The sequence below is a fragment of the Callorhinus ursinus genome, unplaced genomic scaffold (assembly GCF_003265705.2).
Source record: "Callorhinus ursinus isolate GAN/ISIS: 27379988/994484 unplaced genomic scaffold, GSC_fseal_2.0 scaffold4, whole genome shotgun sequence".
NCBI lineage: Eukaryota > Metazoa > Chordata > Mammalia > Carnivora > Otariidae > Callorhinus > Callorhinus ursinus.
The window spans coordinates 101745920-101768142 of NW_027397066.1; the positions used below are offsets into that span (position 1 = coordinate 101745920).

At 36.4% G+C, this 22223-nt stretch overlaps 1 protein-coding gene across 1 annotated transcript in view; it reads left to right on the plus strand.

Annotated features, from left to right (window-relative positions):
* The window catches only part of FGF2 (fibroblast growth factor 2), a 64097-nt gene that overhangs the window by 41338 nt on the left and 536 nt on the right, over positions 1 to 22223 (plus strand). The window contains exon 2 of the mRNA XM_025874039.2: positions 11347 to 11450. Coding sequence (XP_025729824.2) covers positions 11347 to 11450 — 104 coding nt within the window. The remainder of the gene's footprint in view (positions 1 to 11346; positions 11451 to 22223) is intronic.

Consider the following 22223-nt stretch of genomic DNA (forward strand, 5'->3'; position numbering starts at 1 on the left):
CAGATGCTTTTGTTGTTGTTGTTGTACTTTTTTTTCCTAACTCCTGCTAATTCCTTTGGTCTCTATTCGGTTGTCACTATTTCCAGGAAACCTTTAATTTCCCACGCTGGGTTATATCTACCTTCTGAGAACTCTCAAGGTAGTTTGTATTTCTCTCATGACACTTTAATTTAATTTAATATTAGCATTAGAAAGCCACCAAAAGTCTATGTTTATCAAAATTGTTAACTTCTGTGTATCAAAAACTTAATATTGTGAGTGGTCTCCAGCTTGCTGAAATGATCTGGTTTACATCAGTGTCCAAGGTCCAATTTATTTATTTATTTTTAAAGATTTATTTATTTATTTATTTATTTGACACAGAGAGATACAGTGAGAGAGGGAACACAAGCAAGGGGACTGAGAGAGGGAGAAGCAGGCCTCCCGCTGAGCAGGGAGCCTGATGTGGGGCTTGATCCCAAGACCCTGGGATCGTGACCTGGAGTCGAAGGCAGATGTTTAACGACTGAGCCACGCAGGTGCCCCCCAAGGTCCAATTTAAAAAGGTCTTTTAATGTAGTGGTTTTTTTTTATAGGATATATATGTATGTATCATTGATACAGAAAACCACATAAAACATCTCATCCTTTAATGAATTACTAGGTGAACATTCTTGTACCTGTCACTCAGATCAAAAAAACAGAATTTTGCCAGCCACTCTAAAAGCCTCTCTATGTCCCCTGTCACAATCATAGTCCCTTGCTTTCCCAATAAAAGTGTACAGATTTTTATTCTAATCACTTTTTCTTTTTTTTTTTTTTTTTTAAGATTTTTATTTATTTATTTATTTGACAGGCACAAGGGAGGGGGCAGAGGGAGAAGCAGGCTACCCACTGAGCAGGGAGCCCGATGTGGGGCTCCATCCCAGGACCCTGGGATCATGACCTGAGCCGAAGGCAGACGCTTAACTAACTGAGCCACCCAGGCACCCCATAATCACTTATTATTTCTTAATAGTTTCATCACACCAATAGGCATCCTTAAATATTCTACTTTGTTTTGCTTTTTAAATAGGTGTGTTTTAAGCTGTCAGTCTGGATTTTGCTGATTGTTTTAGCTCTCTAGGACTTGGCTATTTAGGACAAATGTGGCTTATTTCATGCCTCGGTTCTAGAATGACATTCTACCTGGAATATCATTCCTCCCTGTCTCCCTACCCTCTACCTTCTCCATGAAATTATTTCCTACTCACCCTTCAAAACTTAGCTGAAATCTCATCCCTCCTAGAAAGATTTCCTGATTTTCCATCTAATAACATGTCCTTTTCTGTAGTCCTATAGAACCTGTATAAAACTCCAGTATCACACCAAGGGCATTGCCGCAATTGTTCCTTTACCCGTTTTTCTCTTGCATGAGATGCCTTCATCCACCACACGCTCACTAGATACTTCTGTACAGTAGGCACCGTGCTAATGCATGGGATATAGAGATGGATAAGTACTTCTCACTGCCCTCAAGAACTGCATAGTCAGGAAGGGGCAGATCAGTATGGTATAAAATTGTTCTGAGTGGAGAAAACAGGACAATAGGAGAGTATAGAGGAGAGGGTCCCTCTCCTAAACTGTGGAGAGAAGGGAGGAGGGAAGGACCACAGAAGGTTTCCACAGTAAATTGTAATTCCAGAGTCTAGCTCAGTGTGTGCCACAGAATAGTACTTATTATATAACAAACAGGAATGTTCTATTTTATAGTCATTTATTCAGCACCTTTTAGGTGGCAAACTTTGTAGTATTATCATGGAGAAAATACCTTTTTTAATAGCTATGGAAGACACTTTTCAAGTGTATAACTGAAAACCTGTGTTTAAAGTAGGGGTTAGTTTTTATAGAAGATGAAAAACCAAGGCTTTAACATTTATCTAAGTATAAAAATATAAATTGGTTTTACATTTCCAGACACTTTTAAATTTCCAGGCTGAGGATGACAGCTTCCCTGGTTAGGTGCAGACAGAATGGATTTTTATGGTTCACAAGAGTTGATGATTAAGTCATCCTCCATTTTTCAGAACAAATTTTGTTTTGCAGTCCTGTCTGTTTATGATATTTTCTTTCCTGACAAGTGCGGAAAATTTTAAAATGTACTCTTTATATGGAAATTTAATGTAATTGCTTTCATTTCCTTTCTTAAAGTACTTAATATTTAAACCTCTTATGAAGACCTTCTTCCCCTCTTCCCCCCAGCAAATGAAATGTGTCTTTGGCTTATGCCTTTGCTAGGTCATAAGATCCACTGGCTTTGCTTATTAAGAGTCTTCTAAATCTCAAGTATGATTATTGTATCTTTCCTCCCCATGATGCCAGTGCAACATGGAACAGTGACAACTAAAAATCTAACTTGAATGCAACCAGATTTATTTTCACTGGATTGTACTGATTTCAGTATTTTTGAGTGCTCACTGAGATTTCACATTGTACAGAATCTGCAGAGTATCTGAGGGACTCTATCTGGAACATTAGCACAGTTTTTATACCTGTTATGGACTGAATGTTTGTGTCCCCCCCCTCAATTTATACATTGAAGTCCTAACCCCAATGCAAAGGTATTAGAAGGTGGGCCTTTGGGATGTCCTCTCTCACCACTTTTATTCAACACAGTACTGGAAATCCTAGCCACAGCAATCAGATAAGAAAAAGGAATAAAAGACATCCATTGGTAAGGAAGAAGTAAAACTTTCACTATTTGCAGATGACATAATACTATATATAGAAAATCCTGAAGACTCCACCAAAAAACTACTGGAACTGATAAATGAATTTGGTAATGTTGTAGGATACAAAATCAATGTACAGAAATCTGTTGTATTTCTGTCCACAAATAATGAAGCAGCAGAAAGAGATATTAAGAAAACAATTCTATTTACAGTTGCACCAAAAATAGTAAGATACCTAGGAATAAACCTAACCAAAGAGGTGAAAGACCTGTACTCTGAAAACTAAAAAAACACTGATGGAAGAAATTGAAGACAACGCAAATGAAAAGATACTCCATGCTCATGGATTGGAAGAGCAAATATTGTTAGAATGCACATACTATCCAAAGCAATCTACAGATTCAATGCAATCCTTATCAAAATACCAACAGCATATTTCACAGAACTAGAACAAATAATCCTAAAATTTGTATGGAACCACAAAAGACCCTGAATAGCTAAAGCAATCTTGAAAAAGAAGAACAAAGCTGGAGGTATCACAATCTAATTTCAAGTTATACTACAAAGCTGTAGTAATTAAAACAGTATGGTACTGGCACAAAAATAGACACAGATCAATGAAACAGAATAGAGAGCCCAGAAATAAACCCATGATTATGTGGTCAATTAATCTTTGACAAATGAGGCAAGTGTATGCTATGGGAAAAAAAGATGATCTCTTCAACATATGGTATTGTGAAAACTGGACAGCTATATGCAAAAGAATGAAACTGGGCCACTTTCTTACACCATATACAAAAATAAAAGTGGATAAGGACCTAAATATGAGACTTGAAACCATAAAAATCCTAGAAGAGAGCATAGGCAATAGTCTCTCTGATACTGGCCATAGCAACTTCTTTTTTACATAGGTCCTTAGGCAAGGGAAACAAAAGCAAAAATAAACTGTTGGGACTACATTAAATAAAAGCTTCTGATTTTATCAAGAAACTAAAAGACAACCTACTGAATGAGAGAAGGCATTTGCAATGACATATCTGATAAATGGTTAGTATCCAAAATATATAAAAAACTTATACAATTCAATACCAAAAAAGAACTCCACCAAGTAACCCAATTAAAAAATAGAAGAAATAAACGTACACTTCTCCAGAGAAGATGTACAGATGGCCAAACAGACACCTGAAATGTTGTTCAACATCACTCATCATTGGGGAAAGGCAAATCAAAACCATAATGAGATATCCTTTCATAATTGCTGTCAGAATGGCTAAAATAAAAAACACAAGAAACAAGTGTTGGCAAGGTGTGTAGAGAAAGGGACCTCACCAGACACGAAAGCTAATAACCTTGATCTTGGATTCCTCAGCCTCCAGAACTGTGAGAAATAAGTGTTTGTAACTTACGTCACCCAGTCTATGGCATTTTTATTTTTATAGGCTGGATAATCTAATTGATACAATACCTTTTAATACATTGGTACCCAAATTAGTATTAACTGCCCAATGAACTGCCTTTGGTTACCTGTTTTTGTTCTTTTATAACCTAAAAAACTCTTTATTAGAGAAAGTTTAAAATATTTACAAAAATAGAAGGACCAGTATAAAGATCCCCATGTATCCATTATCCAGCCTCAGCAGTTATCATCACATGACCAATTGTTTCAACTATACGTCCACTAGCTCTTTTTCCCCTCCCTGGTACTGCATTATTTTGAAGTATATCCTAGGTGACATATCATTTTATCAAATATTTTAGAAAATAATTATGTAAGTCATTATGTAAGTAATATGTACATATTAGTACATATTAGATACATAAATGATTAATATGTGTCTCTAAAAGATAAGGACTTAAAAAAATAATCAGTTCCATTCTCATGCCTAAAATTTAAAAATTCCCTTAGAAGCAGAAAATATCCAGTCAGTGTTAAAATTTCCCCTTGGCCTTATATTTTTCTACAAAAAAAATTAAAAATATTTGCTTTAATCAGAATTCAAATAAGGTTTACACATTGCTTTTATTGTATGTCATTTATGTTATCTTTAAAACAATTTTTTTAAGAGATTTTATTTGAGAGCATGAGTGGGGTGGGGGTGGAGAGGAGCAGAGGTAAAGGGAAAATCAGACTCCCTGCTAAGTAGGGAGCCCAACACAGGGCTTGATCCCAGGACCCTGAGATCATGACCTGAGCCGAAGGCAGACACGTAACTGACTGTGCCACCCAGGCGCCCCCCTTATGTATCTTTTAATTGAGAAACATCCTCTCCCTCTTGGAACTCATGAACTCATGAATGTGATTATTTTCATAGTCATGTTTAATATGGTACACACTTATATTTTATTCTAGATTATTTTAAAATGCTGACGATGCTAACATTGTTATGTTCCTCTAAAAGTAACATATACTCAATGAAGAAAAATTTCAAAATATCAAAATGTATATGAAAATAAAATATTTTTGTTTCATTATTCTATAACTGTTAATTCTTTGGGATAATTTTCTATTAAATTGTATATATTCAAGTGTATAATTTTTATTAGTAAGTATTCCCTCTGCTATTACTTTGGGCTTAACTGAAATTAGAGATTTTTTTTTAAGATTTTATTTATTTGACAGAGAGAGATACAGTGAGAGAGAGAGAGCACAAGCGGGGGAGTGGGAGAGGGAGAAGCAGACTCCCCGCTGAACAGGCCCAACGTGGGGCTCGATCCCAGTACTCTGGGATCATGACCTGAGCCAAAGGCAGACGCTTAACGACTGAGCCACCCAGGCACCCCTGAAATTAGAGATCTTAATTAGGAATCTTTTTTTGGGCGCCTGGGTGGCTCAGTTGGTTAGGCGACTGCCTTTGGCTCAGGTCACGATCCTGGAGTCCTGGGATTGAGTCCCACATCGGGCTTCCTGCTCGCCAGGGAGTCTGCTTCTCCCTTTCCCGCTCCCCCCTCTCATGCTCTCTCTCTCTATCTCATTCTCTCTCAAATAAATAAACAAAATCTTAAAAAAAATTTTTTTTTTGTAGTTCTTACTCTTAATAATAGAGAACAAGGTGGATACCAGAGGGGAGGGGAGTGGTGGGATGGGTGAAATAGGCGATGGGGATTAAGGAGCACACTTGTGATGGGAACAGGGTAATGTATGGAACTGCTGAATTATTATACTGTACACCTGAAACTATAACACTGTATGCTAACTGGAGTTAAAATATATATAACATAAAGTAGTAATAAGGCAAAAAAGATCTTTTTCTAGTTCTTGTGGTAGAAGCTTTGATTTTTCACAATTTTTGCTTTGCTAGTATAAACACTTAAAGCTATAGCTTTTCCTTTAAGCATGTTGAGTATCCATTATCATGCAGTTAGGAAATATTTTCTAATTTCCCTTGTATTTATCTGTGTTTTTTGGAAGTGTACTGCTTAATCTCCAAATACTTGGAGGATTTTCTAGATAACATATTGGTACTAATTTCTAATATAATACTTTGTTTGATTTTAATCCTTTTAAATATATTGAGACTTGTTTTATGGCCAGTATGTAATTTATTCTTGGGAGTATTCCTTAAAAAAGAATGTATATTCTGTTTGGGTGTAGTGATCTTTAAGTGTCAACATGTAAAAGTGAAGTTGGATTTTCATACCTCATAACAAAAGTTAACTCAAAATGGATCAAAACCTAAATGGATAAGGTAAAACTAAACCTCCTAAGAGAAAAGCTTAGTTGTAAATCTTCATTCATGACCTTGGATTATGCAGTGGTTTCTTAGATAGGACAATAAAAGCACAAATAATAACAAAATTGATAAACTGGATTTCATGAAAATTAAAAATTTTCTACTTCAAAGGACAACATAAAGAGTGGAAAGTCAACCCACAGGATGGGAGAAAATATTTGCAATATTAGAGTTTTTTGTCTAGAATATGTAAAGAATTCTTACAACTCAGTGATAAAAAGACAACCTAATTTAAAAATGAGCCAAGGATCTGAATAGATATTTCTCTAAAGAAGATATACAAATAGCCAATGAGTACATGAAAAGATGCCTAATATCATTACCCATCAGAAAAATGCATATTGAAACTATGAGATATCACTTCACACCCAAGTAGGCTGGCTGTAATAAGAATGAACAGAAACAGAAAAACAGAAAACAAACAAACAAACAAACCACCAAAAACAAAAACCCAAAACACAGACTATAACAAATGTGGTCTGCATGTGGAGAAACTGAAACCCTCAATTTCTAGTGAGAATGTAGAATGGTTGCTTTGAAAAGTCTGACAATTCCTAAATGATTAACCATAGTCACCATATGACTTAGTAATTTGACTTTTCAGTGTATATCGAGAAGAAATGAAAATATGTCTACCCAAAATTGTGTTTCTGTAGCATGTTCATAGCAGTATAATTCATAGTAGCCAAAAAATGGAAACAAAACAAATGTTCATCAACCAATGGAGGCAAATCAAATGTGGTTCATCTATTCGATGGAATGTTATTTGGCAATAAAAAGGAATTAAGTACTGATAATGGCTACCACATGGATGAACCTGGAAAACCTTATGCTAAGTGAAAGAAGCCAGTCATAAAAGACCATATATTGCATGATTCCATTTATATGAAATATCCAGGATAGAGACAGGAAGTAGATTAGTGGTAACCTAGGCCTGGGGATGGTGGTACTGGGGACATAGGAGGTGTCCTAAAGGCTATGGGATGATGAAAATGTTCTAAAATTGATTGTAGTAATGGTTGCACAACTCTGACTATACTAAAACCACTGAATTGTATGTACACTTTAAATGAAGTGTATCATATCTGAATTACTATAGACTGTTAAAAAACAAAGGAACCAGGAGCACCAATAGTTCAGGACAAGAGCCCTTGATATTACTTAATATCATTGTGACTTTAGAAAAAGAACTTGTCAGCTGGAGTTAATTGATTTGAACAATTCAAATTCACTAGGCAAATAAGCATAGGATAGCTTACAATGCTGGCAATTAATTTTTTTTAGCAGTTTTCAAATGACTATGATGTTAAGAGGAGAATAAAGTCTCAGGTGAATGAAAGCTACATGATGTAAAAAGAAAAAAGTCAGGTCAAGTTGGTAGATAATGTTATTCATATATTCCATATTCTTATTTTCAATTTTTGCTTGAGATATTTTAGGATTCTATTATTAGGTGCTACACATTTAAGATTATTATGTCTTCTTGATGTATCTGACCTCTTATCATCATGGAATCACCTTCTCATCTCCACACTACTTACCTTGAAGTCCACATTATCAGATAAAATTAATATAGCCATATCAGCATTCTTAGGGTGTGCATTTTTTCCCCATGTTTTTGCTTTGTCTTTGTATTTGAAGTGCTTTTCTTATAAACAACAGAGTTGAGTTTTGCTTTTATATCTTGTTGACAGTTTTTTCCCTTAAATGTAAATGTTTGTTTACATTTAGTGTAATTATTGATATGTTGGGTTTAATCTGCCATCTTGGAATTTGTTTTCTAATTTCCCCATCTGTTCTTTGTCCAGCTTCTCTTTTCCTTCCTTCTTTTGGATTGAGTAGTTTTTTTGTATTCTATTTTGCCTTATAGCCCAGCTGCCAACTGTTTGGGTAGGTCAGGAGTTAGCCTTGCTCTTGAACTCAACCCCTGGCTTGTCTTGGAAGATCTCTCTTCATCCTGCTTTGTATATCTCTCTTCATCCTGCTTTCCAGTTGGTGAAGGCTCAGTGCTTGTCAGAGGGATCTTACTCAGAGATTGTCCTGCTCCTAGCCTTCAGGGAACTGCTGCTTTGCACTCAGCAAAGGCCTGGGGGTACTTCGGGAAGATTTCTCAGTGCTTCTGTTCTGTCTGAGCCTTTGATGTGTAGTGGTTGTGCACTAGGTGCAAACTGTGTGAAAAAGAACTGGCAGGTGGGTATGGAGTAGTTCTTTGATTAGAGCTCCTCAGAACTCTAATTCCTCACATCAACAGCTGTTAAGAGTTAATAAAGTTTCAGCTGGTTTCTCCATACTTTCCTTTTTGGCAGGTTTATTCTTTCTCCTGTCAGAGATAAAAGCAGTTAGGCATCTCTTTTTTGGGAAGGGATCATTTGTATGTGGAATTTAGTTCATTTAGGTTACTTTGCTTCTCAGCTTTAATGGGTTTTTAAAGAAAATTTATGATTTTATGGCTTATACAGCTTGTTGTTTTAGGCTAGGGTTATTTCTAAAGTGTATATTTTTATAATTATATGGCAATGGAAACATTTTTTAAGCATCTACAGTTAATGTTTATTTTTTAGTGGCTTCTTGAGTGATAATTGCCTAGTGTGGAATACCCAAGGAGTCTGTAAAAGGTCAATGAATAAATGAATGGTGGCATTTACTTTAGGTATTGAGTCACTGGTATTGGCCCCACATTAATATACATAATCTCCCTTATGATCAGTAATACACACTTAATGATGGTGAGCTACGGCTAGGGTACAGTTTATTGATTAAGCACCAAAAGAAAGTATAGTGATTATGAAATCTTGCCTCATGAGCATTTATGCAGCCTTATGAGTTAAAATATATTCATAATTATATTCATAATTAATATGGCTTATGTGGATCACTTTAGAGCTGTATACAAGGTTTGGTCATACTCATTAAGATAATTTTGGTTATATTTGTTAAAAATAAAGCTTATTTTTTACACTTCCCTGTAATGCTGTGAAAAAGACTTTATGCCCTTTGTTTAGTTTTCATGTTTTGATTGTATTTCTTTTACCTTATATTATCTTTTAAGATTCTGTAGAAGAATTTTGCCTGGTAAGTGCAGGCTTACCTAATGCTATGCTCTCTGAAATCTAGGAGTGACTGGTCCACAGAGGAGAATCAGGCATTAAATGTTCAACAGATTTTTTTAAATGTAAATTCTCAAACATTCATAAAGTAAGTAGTGCAAATAGAATAATAAACTCCCATGTTTCTAATAACAGTTGGCATAGGTTAATCAAATTTGTTTTATTTATCCTGCCCACTTTATAAAAATTTGGTAGAATATTTTATTTATTTTTGATTGGTAAAATGTTTTAAAGCTAATCTCAGATGTTATGTCTTGTCTTACCTGTAGGTTGCTCTGCCTGATACAGAAAATTTTAAAACATAATTACTGTGACATAATAATATCAAATAAAGTTAATAATTCCATAATTTTTCAAACTGCTTTTTCATGTCATGTTTCCCTAGCTACCTGGAAACACCTGGGAAAATTAACTTACTTTGTTTCTAATGTTATCTGATTAATATTATGCTGATTTCTAAACATTTGAATATTTACTGGTTTTTTTTCTTTTTTTTTTTTTACTGTTTTTTTTCTATTGCTCTCAAGAATGCGCTAGTTATGTTCATAGGTCATATAATGGCCTATGAAAAAATTCATTCTGAGACCAGGTAAATTTTATAAACAATGTATACTTGATCCCCTTATGGTGATTTATAAGATATATAATGCAGATTATAAGTAGCAAAGGTCTGAGAAGTTTGGCAATAAAGAGTTAACTTGGCTTATCCAAGAGTCTCCTAAATTTATTTAGCCCCAGAACCTGTTTTTTATGTAACCTCTGTTAGCTAAAATATATTTTGGAGAATACTATTTTAGGCAAGAGAATGCTTCCTCTGAATGGCAAAACAGAAGCTGTTAACTTCATTTATATTTGAATTAATTATCCTTATGGCATAATCATAATCATGTAATATATATTTTTTCCCTAAAATCTGCTTAATATTGATAATGCAGTACAACAGGTCATCCTCTTCAGGATCTTACATTCTGAAAATCTTTCAACACACTGTAAAAGCAAATCAAGTATGGGCATTTTGTTTTTTCATGAGATATTTGCCAAAAAAAAAAAAAAAAAAAAGGTATACACCACAACCCGTCTGTAAAGAAAGATAAATGCATTGGTATTGTATTAAAGGGGAAGCTAGAAATAAGATGTGTAGAAACTTAAGGAAATATAAACCAAAAGATAATAGTGATCAATTAGATTATATTTTATTTGTGAAGGACTGGTTAGAAATATCTTTAAAGGGGCACTGGGGTGACTTAGTTGGTTAAGTGTGGACTTTTGATTTCGGCTCAGGTCATGATCTCAAGGTCATGAGATGGAGCCCAGGTCAGGCTCTGCACTCAGTGTGGAGTCTGGTTAAGATTCTCTCCCTCTCCCTTTGCCCCTTTCCCTGCCCCATCATCCTGCGAGCATGTGCACTGTCTCTCTCTCAAAAAAAAAAAAATTTTTTTTAAGAAGTTTAAACTTAGGCAGTAGTGTGGAAATCTTACATTTTTATGTACTTTTATTTTTAAAAAAGATTTCTTTATTAGAGGGAGAGAAAGCATGAGCAGAGGCCAAGTGGAGGCTAATTGCTCATCAAAGGAAAACATTCTCCATTCTGCCACTCTTCTCTGCTCACTGACACTAGAGTGAGAAGGGAATCTAGAGGCACTCATGTTCTAGAGGATCTGCATCTCATCCTAATATGATCTAATGGACACTCATCCCTGGCCCCCCACCTTGCCAACCCTCCAGAGTGGATTAGCTGGTTGCCCTGTCTTCATATAGCATAAATGAGTAGACGGTTGTTTTTTCTGTGATGCCACAAAAGCAATTTTTCCATTACAGTCAAACTGCAACTTCAAGCAGAAGAGAGAGGGGTTGTGTCCATCAAAGGAGTATGTGCAAATCGCTATCTTGCCATGAAGGAAGATGGAAGATTACTGGCTTCTGTAAGTAATACTCTTTTTGTAGTTTTTTTTTTCTTTGTTAGCTTTCGTTGCTGTTAATTTACTAGTATTGGTATTTATTCTTTATTAAGGATCTTGCAAGTATTATATAATTTAACCTTAATATTCACCCAGAAAATAGTATTACTCTCTTTATTTCACAGATACAAAAACTGAAGTTCTGAGGGACTAAGTAACCATGGAAACACAGCTCATAAGAGGTGGAGCCTGGATGGCACTTGAGGCAGTCTTGACTCTAGAGCATGAGCTCTAATTCATTGCATTTTACTGCCTTCTCTGCAAAGCTATTAAGCTATAGTTGTTTAAAAAAAATTCTTATATTGTGCAGTTTGAAGATCAGTGGGATGGACATATACAATTTTGAGTATCAGTTTTTAAGTTTCTTTTTTCAGATTTCACATACAAAAAGTTTGCAGTATAGAATACTAGGTGAGAAAGTGGGTTCTTAACCTAGATACTGATACTGGCACTACCACATATTAGCTGTGTGTGCTTGAGCAAATTATTCCGAGTTAGTTTCCTTACCTGTAAAATAGAGACAATAATGATCCTATCTTATAGAGTTTTTGTGAGGACTAAATTAGAGAATTTATATCAAATGCCAAAATCCAGGTCATGCATAATAGGTCCTCAAAAGTTTTACTTCCTCTTCCTCTACTTATTTATATATAAGCTCATTAAGGACAAGGACTGTACTTTTTCACTTTTTATCACAGCTAGTCAGTAGTCCTAGCTCCTGGCTAGTACTCTTTTCACTAAATGTAGCCTCCCTGTCAACTCCACCATTGTCATCAGAACCAGGATTAGAGGTCTGTTGGGCAGACACAATATGTGGGAAATACTGCAGAGGAATAAAGCAGTATACAGGATAGATCCCACTTCTGTCTCACTGGGGGAGTAGATGGGACATATACCCAGAAGTGTGTGTGTGTGTGTGTGTGTGTGTGTGTGTATACACACGGATGATAGCCATGATACCAATACCAGGAGCCAGTTACCATTCCTTATAACTTTCCCCAATATTACTGAGCAGTTGTGGTGTTTTAAGCCATACACATAGTTTTTGAAATTTTTTCTGAGTGACGACCTTTGGATTTCTGAAGGTACCAAAACAGACTTCTTACAGAGAAAAAGAATATTTCAATCATCTGATCGATTGTCTGACAAGGATATATTTATGTTGATATACTATCAATTTACGTGACTTTTGTGGGATAAATAGCAACTCTGGGTGTAATGGCGTGCGGCTCCCTCTTTGGTAGTTGAATAAACTGTAGAATCCTCTTCAAGAATAGCCAATATTTACTGAGTGTACAGTGTGCCAGATGCTATGCTAGGCATCTGGGTTATAAAATTGAATACAAAATTGTCTGTGCCCTTAATGAATCACAATCTTGGGGAGGCAGAAGTGTAAGTAAGTATTTGTAATAATTGTAAGGGTTTTGATGTGTTGCTTCTATACCTTGTATGAATGCACAGTAATATTGGATAGGAAGTAAGAAGTATTATGACATAGGAAGTAATAGAGGAAAGGAAGTGATTAAACTTATCTTGGAAGATGACCCATCAACAGGATTTTAGATGATGTAGGAGAAGGAATTTATCAGGCAGTCAGGGAGCAGAGGAGTGGAGATGAGGGTATAGATACTTTTAGAACATAGTACGTGAAAGACATGGGTGCAGAAGGCTTAGGAGGTGTTTCTCCAGCATTATAAATAATTCACTACTGCAGGAGTGTAGAGTACAAAGGAAATGCAAACTGGAAGAGAAGAGATAAGGCTGGAGAGGTAGGTAGACTACCTGCTGACATGCCTTCTACAGCGTGTGTTACAAGCAGTGGAAAGCCATGAAGAGTTTTAAGAAGAGACACAATCTGTTTTGAATTTGAGAAAGATCACTCTGGCAGCATTACAGAGGACGGATTTGAGGGGGCTGACATGGTGGAGACAAACCAGTTAGAAGGCCATCGTAATAGTCCAAGCAAGTCATGATGAAAACCTGGCAATGACAGGACAGAGAGGATTGAGTAAAGTACTAGCACTTGAGATTGATTAGATTTAGGAGTGAAGTAGAGGGAAAAGTCCTAGGTTTCCGGTTTGGATGAGAAGGTAGATGAGAAAGGGGAAAGAGGAAAAGAGCAAGTTCTGGGAAAAGGTAATACAGGTTCAAATTTAGACTTACCTAGTTTGAGTTGCCTAAGAGAAATTCAGGTGGGGATGTTCACTACATAGTTGTAATTTGGGTCTGGAACTTGGAAGAGAGGTCTGTGTCCATATATAGATTTGGGTGTCATCAGCATACAGGTAATAGTCAAATTGGGGGAATGGATGCGGTTCCTGGGCAAAAAATATCATCCCAAAAGATTGACTACTTGGGACTTGTACTGTTGTCTTTTTTTCCTACCAGTCTGTTGTCAACTTAAAGGGTGATGTAATATGTTGGGAATCTACCAAAGGAGCATTTTAAATATTTCCAGGACAGTGAATCAGTAATTTTGGATGACCTTGAGTTTGTAGAGAGGAGAGGTTTATTCCTACTCTTCTCACATCAGGATGTGACAAAACACATGTAGTGTGAATCATGATGGCTTCTGCAAAGGTTTGGTGTTGGTTTGGCTACTGTCAAACAGTGAAGGTGGTGGAGAAAATAAAGGAGATGCATACCTTTGCTTTTGTTATGACTAACTGTGGACAACACTAGGCAAGTGGTTTTAAAGCTCTCACTTTTTCTCTTTCTTAATCTGGTTCAGTGAATGATTTGGAACTGTTATCCTGTAGTTTTCCACTTAGATCAGAAGATCCAGTAACCTAGTAATCATGGTGGACCTGTAAGATACTCATGGGAGGGGTTATTTATCTCCAGAACATAGGCTGGAATTTATGTTCATCTGTTATGATGAAAAGCTTCATAGTTGTCAAAAGTGATGAAAACAGAAGCTACTCTATTTTAAAGCACATCTCTGAAACTACTGGGTTCCATAAAAGAGGAAATGAATTTAGAACAATAGACATGAAAACTGAACTATCTTCTCATTCTTAAGAATTCTCTACAAGTTAGAATTAAGAGAATTCTGACCTCTTCTCTTGGTGAATAGTCATTAAGCTTTCCAAACTGTTGATTCTGTGCCATCAGAAGCAGAAAGTACTCTGAAATAAAGTGTTTTATAGTTTCTTCCTTAGCTCAGCTGGACCTTTCACAAGATTATGGTATTTTATTTAGTCTTAAATATGTTTCTATCTCTTTGGATATATGTTAGTTCTTCCTGATATAACAGATTTCCTTCAAGTTGATGCAGTAAGAGTTAATTTAGCAATGCTTAGAAATTTTTATCACAAACTATGTAGGGACAAAGTCACAGGTATTACACATAAATGGAAAATTTAGGATTTATCAGTTTCCTTTGAGCAATGGCACCAGCCAAGATTCAGTTGTTATCGTTCCCATCATAGGCTTTATTCTTGCCAAGTTCACGAGTTAATCTCCAGTCTTACCATTCAGTGTATGCGGCTTGCTTCTTTGACTCCTCAGCAGCAATCCTGTTTCTTCCAAATTAGTCTGGGTGGGCTGTGTCATTTTTCAGATGAGAAGTGCCCCTACCCTCAATCAAGGAGGTGATGTCGGTGGGTCAATAAGTGACTTATTTCTTTCCAAGTCAGATCCATAGGCAGTGAGTTGTCAACAAGAGCAACTTTTAGGTAAGAAATTAAAAGTCTTGACCCTCGGCTATTAATATTATCTGTGCCAAACATTTAATGCGTTGAGATGAATCACTGATGGTAAAAGACACCATCGCCGGGGATGTCAGCAGAGACCTCACTCAGGTGACAATGAGAAGAGGCAGCTGGCATATAAAAAGCAAAGAGAACAAAAAAACCTAATAGCAACTTTTGGTAGAAGTCCAGTGTTGTGACCACTAGCCATCATGGGGATGCAGATGCCTCTTATAACCTGGAGAACCTGGGGTTTATGAACTTGCACTTGCCACAAGCATAATTCTTTCCACTCTTCTACCTGGCCCTGTTTCAAGACTGTTGTGTTATGGCACATCCCTGGATTCTTCTGCCTTCTCCCCTGTTTATGATTCCTGCAGTGATTTGCAAAACATTCTCATTTCCTCTTAGAAGACTACTCTGGACACATAAAATATTTTGGTGTCTAAGAGTCATGTTGATTGCTACCAGTTGAGAGTATGAAAAAAGACTAAGTTTTTTTCCCCAATACCTTCACATAGTAATGGCATGAATGCTTTCAAGCTAAGGAGTCCTCACTGTTTGAAAACATTTCTTAAGGGTCTTTCCCCTGCCCCCTTTTGAAGCTAAAAAATACAAACATTTAAAGAGTAACTGTAGGGGCACCTGGGTGGCTCAGTTGTTAAGCGTCTGCCTTTGGCTCAGGTCATGGTCCCAGGGTCCTGGGATCGAGCCCCGCGTCAGGCTCCCCACTCAGCGGGAAGCCTGCTTCTCCCTCTCCTGCTGCTTGTGTTCCCTCCCTCACTGTTTGTCTCTCTCTCTCTGTCAAAATAAATAAATAAAATATTTAAAAAAAAAGAGTAACTATATTTAACTGCCAAAGCCTATATTTAGAGGCTTAACTTGAGTAGTTTTTTAATACATAACAGACTTATTCCATTCCATAGAGGATAAATTTTGTTGTCATGAATAACAGAGGTCCAGAACAAATATTAGGATTTATGATTTCTTATGTGTTCACAAAATTGTAGGTTTTAAAAAACTGCATATAGTGAGGTTAACTGTAGTTTTAAATTTAAGTCACCAAACAACATCAATGTTGGCATTGGTAAAGAAAATTTGCCTGGTCTTTATGTGCTAGGAAATTGCATGTTGATTTCTATATAATGCTATAGATCATGATATCCTGAACAAGATATCTCAGTATCAGAAATGTGTATGTAACTTGTGTGGATCCATAATAGTGAAACATGAAAAAAATTTATTCTCTGAGGAGATACACTTAATTACTGTAAAAGTAAAATATATTGAGACCTACCTATACAGCAAAGTAAGGAAAATAGATTTTTGAGGGCTCAGTTATCTAGATTGACAATATATACTGATGAGGTTTGTCAAAAAAATATAGTAATTGAAGTGGAATATGTATTATTTTTAAGAGGTAAAACACTAGATTAAATGCAAAGTTTACTACCTAATGAGAATTATTTTTAGAAACCAGCCTTATAAAAATTTTACACAACCTGTATGTATATACAAAGGTTAAGGTCAAATTTGCTTTTAACTTTTCACAATTTGTGTGTTTTATTTTGTTCTGAAATAATCAACACTGATACTTACATCATGTCTGTTTTTAATTCTCAGAAGTGGTGTAAGCAAAGCATTTTTGGATCCATGTTGAGCAAACTCCCTCATAAGCCAAAACTGAAAAATCAAAGTACTGTAAAAGAATAAACAATCCAAAAAACAGAACATGGGGAAATGGCCATAAAGTTCACATCTAACCTTTAGCAGTGGACCAGATTTGTGCAATCGATGTGTAAGGGGAAGAGATGACAGTGAGGAGGAGAAATTAACCTGCCTCTTATTTCTTTTCTCATTGTATATCCAGACTTATGTTAATCTTGATCATCTAGCTGAGGTATTATTTGTCTCTACTATAAAGTTATTCTTTTCTCCCCCTTTCCACCCTGTATTCTTTGGAAGTAAGTCACTATACATAGTCCACATTTAAGGGATAGGGGCTAATGCTCCATCTCCTTGAGGGAGAAATATTTACAAATTTGGAATTCTTTTGCATGAGAAATCTGTCTATTCTCCATTTATTTATTTATTCAATCATTTATATCAATATACATATACTCATGGATATTTATTTTATACTTTAGGTTATAATCCAATACTGTGTTATTTATTTTGTTCAAATTGTTTTTGCTATGGTCATTGGGAGCTTTTCCAGTTGGCTCCTGTACTCTTTGACACACCGCCATCAATGCTGGAAGATTTTGAGCACTTCCTAATGGCTTACAAGATGCTCCAGGTTCATCTTCTATATTCTCTCCTATAGTCTAGGAGGAGCCGTTTCTCTAAGGAGCCCTCATTGCTTTTATGGGAAATGGTATTAGAGACCAAGATCTGGATGTTAGGTTTGCTTTTTGCTGATGAAGTGTGTTTACTTCTAGGCCCTCTCACCTGACAGAGCAAGAAATATAGGCATATACTACCCTGGGTATATATACATCTATGATTATTTCCTTATCTGTATATTAAGCCAAACATGAGTACTTACCAATGTCTCCAACCCTAATCTGCCAGTATCATATGAATCATTTTAGCCTTCCCCTCTTGTCTGTAACTTCCCACTCCAACAGTGAGAAACCTGGTTCCCACCATCTCCTACAATCAGTTTTTTAATATGTGTAAATATCACTTTACTTTCTCTTTGAAATTTCAAAGTCAAATCTAGACAAAAACCCATTTAAAATGTTAATTATGCTTTTCCAAACTCTACTTGATTCTTTCCTCTTCAGATACCCCTACAAGGGGTCAAACTCCCAGAACCATCTTTAAAATCATTAGCACATTGTTATCACTGTGAACAAATGTTTTAGGACCATGAGCTTAGCTGGTTCATGTGGACAGCCTTCAAAGAGGTCTTGTGGTGTGCACTACCACTAACACCTGACAGGTTTATATTACTCTCATACATGTACATCTACATTCCCTTTTTAGGTTCCATACCTTTTCGAATTGAGACTAGCTCATTGGAATTATTGTAACTTAACACATTAAATGAGAACTTTTCAACTGCCAATTCTGTGGCTGTTAGCATTAGGAAGGTGGGGGGAGGTTAAATGACGTGTCTGTTGTATAGTATGTGGTCAGTACACATTATCTTCGTTAGAATGTCTAATATTCATCTCAAACTCAACATGTCCAAAACTGACTTCCTCATCTTTCCCCATAAAACCTGTTCCCACTTATAGCCTTCCCTGTCTCAGTTGATGGCAAGTCCACATTCTAGAACATAAACCTTAGTGTCATCCTTGATTCCTCTATTTCTCTTGTACTGCATGTCCAATCTGTCAGGAAACCCTGTTGATTCTACTGTCAAATATATCCAGATGCAGACAGCTTTTTACTATCTCTGCGGCCATCCCTGTGGTCCAAGTCTCCACTGTCTCTGCCTAAGTTACCGAGCAAGCCTCTAACAGTGTCTTTGTATCTGCTTTTGGCCCTGCGTAGTTTTGGCAGCCAAAGTTATGCTGGAAAAATATGTCAGATCATTCCACTTTTCTGCTTAAAATCCTACCATGGCTTTCCATTTTCTCAGCGTAGGAGCTAAATATTTACAATAGCCTTCACACCTCCTATCCCAGTACCTTTCTGACCTCATTTCCAATTACTCTTCCCTTCAGACCCTCTGCTTCGTACACTACCCTTCACACATCCTAGGCCTGGTCCTACTCTAAGGGCTTTGCACTGGCTAGTCCCTCTCTCTTCTCTGATAGCTGGATAGTTAACTCCTTCAAGTATTTGCTCAAATGTCAGTTTCTCACTGGAGCTTACTGTGACTGTGCTACTTAATATTGCAGCCTAATCTCCACCCCACCATTCCTAATCCCTCTTATCCTACTCAGCTTTACCTTTTTTTACAGGATTTATCATATTGTAACATGTAACTTGTTTAGTTATGCTTATTGCTCATTGTGTGTCTCCCCAGCTGGAATTTGAATGGCACAAAGTTCACTGATGTATCCTCGTGCCTGGAAGACAAGCTATGCATTAAATGAATGAATACATCACTTGAATTGTATGCTTTATATATCCCCAAATTACTCTTAAATTTTGTTTTTTATTTATTTTTTATTTTACTTATTTATTTGACAGAAAGAATGAGGCAGCGAGAGAGGGAACACAAGCAGGGGGAGTGGGAGAGGGAGAAGCAGGCTTCCCGCGGAGCAGGGAGCCCGATGCAGGGCTCCATCGGAGGACCCTGGGATCATGCCCTGAGCCAAAGGCAGACGCCGACTGAGCCATGCAGGCGCCCCTTACTCTTAAGTTTTAAAAAATGAAAATTTAATTTTATGAAAAGGTGTCAGACTAGATACATGGGCAGAGAGTATCCACAATCTGAAGTAAGCTACTAATAGCATGGAGTTTTAGATAATGTGTATAGGCTAATTATGTCACAGGATTGCTGTGATATTTAACTGATATGCATGAAAGAGGTCAAAAGCCATGATTAAGGAATTTCCCAGCTCATTGGCCTATATAAAATAAGGCCTCAAAGGCAGGGTACAAGTGTTATAAGCCCTTAGAAACTACTTATCCACTTCCTCTGTGATGTCATTCCTCTGAGGACCCCCTTTTCTTATAAGTTTGAAAAGGTGAGCAGTTAAACATTGAGAATAGGGAAAAAGCTCTGTAAATGTTTATAAAGATAAGCAAAAATTATATTGCATTCACTTTTAACATGAACATTGAGATCACAGTCATTAATAATGACTTGTAAACTTAGGATGGAAAGGCTTGAAAATTGTACTTATATTGGGGCTGTTAAATGCCTGCTTTACTTGAAAGCTGAATTTTGGCCCTACCACCCATTTGGAAAAAATGTAGTTTGTTTTCTTTTTTTTTTTTTTTAAAGATTTTATTTATTTATTTGAGAGAGAGAGAGATTGAGAGACAGAGAGCATGAGAGGGGAGAGGGTCAGAGGGAGAAGCAGACCCCCCGCTGAGCGGGGAGCCCGATGTGGGACTCGATCCCGGGACTCCAGGATCATGACCTGAGCCGAAGGCAGTCGCTTAACCAACTGAGCCACCCAGGCGCCCCTGTAGTTTGTTTTCAAGTGTGTAATAGTTTAGTAAATTTATGTATCTGAACATTCAGCACAGATGCAAGTTTTCCTCCTCTCCCCTTTGTTTTTGTAAAGATACAAGTAACTTCTATAAAAAAAAAAGTGGTTTTATGATGTATTATCTACTTAATCACTGGTACTTTTGCTTTTCTCTGAAGTACTAGGAACTGGCTGAGAAGGCAGATATTGTTGGCATGGTATGTATCTCAATAGGCCAGGCATTGTAGGGAATGCCAGCTTAGCAAGGTAGGGCACCCAACACTCAAAAATCAATGTCCAGAATGATGACTGAATGATGTGGCTTAAGTCTCCCTCTGGGGAACTAGCCTGTGAAGCTCAGTGATGACCATTCATGTTACCTTTATGATCACTATGATTTTTTTCACTCTTTGTGCCTGCTTCTTCTACTCCTGATCTTAAACCTAGAATAGGGAAAGAGGAAAATTTTTATCAGGGGCACTGAAAAGTGACAAAATAAAGTAACACAGGATGACTTCTGTTAATATGAAAAGCACAATAAATTTCACCAAAGGTAAGGTGAAAGTATTGTCTACGGAATAGCCACATTTTTCTAGGTGTAAGTGTTTCACTGTTACCACACTTTTATCTTTACATGTATCACATAGCTGGGTCCTTGTGCAATGTATACTTCTCTGTAATGCTACCTGTCATTGATGTGCATGAGGACTTAAGTTGCTTTATTAGTAATTTCTTGCAAAAAACGGGCAAATTAGATGTTTGTATTTCCATTTTTAAAAAGTTAACAGTGATCAAAACGTTAAAGCCAAGTAAATATCCGGTAAAATTCTTATCCCTTGTAGCAGATTACAAGATCTAATATCACACCCTTACTTTACATGACTGAGATGCCTGTTACTCACATTTAGATCATTTTCATTTTGGTTATTATGCCAGCTCTTTTCACTGTTCTGTTTATTGATTTATGTTTTTCTCACAGTTTGTGCCACTGTTTAGTTTATCTTAGAACTAAAGAATCTGGGAAAAGATTCAAGTCTTTTGAAAGTGTTTTATTAAACCTGAAGTTTCCTAGATTTGAGTATATAGAAATAAGCTGGAATCCGGTACACTAATACAAAATTATAGGCTTATGTCATATATCTATGTGTACATATTGTATTTATATGTAGAGATACAAATATGTAGATTTATATGGTTTTCTATATGAGTTTATAATTTTCTTCCTAATTGTAATATAAAAAATAATTTTTCCTTTCTTCCCTTAAAGTAAATCATTTGTTGACACTCCCCCACCCAACACACACCCCAGAGGTCAGTAACTATCATCAGTCTATCCTGTGAAGTTGATTTTTGAACATTTATGTGAAATAATGTAGCAGCCTCTTAGACTCCATTACTTGGAATAGTATTTCCAGGTCTAAGTATTTGTGAATCTAGCTATCCCTGACCCCCCAGAAAGAGTTGAACTGAAATAAAAAGGGAGAATAGTTTCCTTTCCCACAAGAAAGACACTGCCAGAAATCAATATGGTCTACGTTACTTATTCTTCATTATCTATTAGTGTTTTGAGAATACTAATCATATAATGTTCCAGTACAATTTTGGGGCATTATATACATTAGCTATTTTCTGTACAATAAACTATTGTTTTTATGCCTTAGGGTAAACACGAGGGAAAAAAATTGCTATAATTTAAGGAATTGGTTCTGTTTCTGTGAGTAAAGTATTAACAAAACCCTTCTTTAGGAAGGTTACCTCTGGGTTACCCTTGCCATCACTTTCATGGAACCCTGATAAAAGTAAAAGTGATCTCTGATTGGTAACCTGCCTCTGGACTGGGAGGAATATGGATGTACCATAAGTACCTAGCTGGAAGCCACAGCTCTGGGTTTCACTAAGTGTACTGTGCCCTTTGTTACTGGATGTATCCCCCTTTGTGAAAGCTG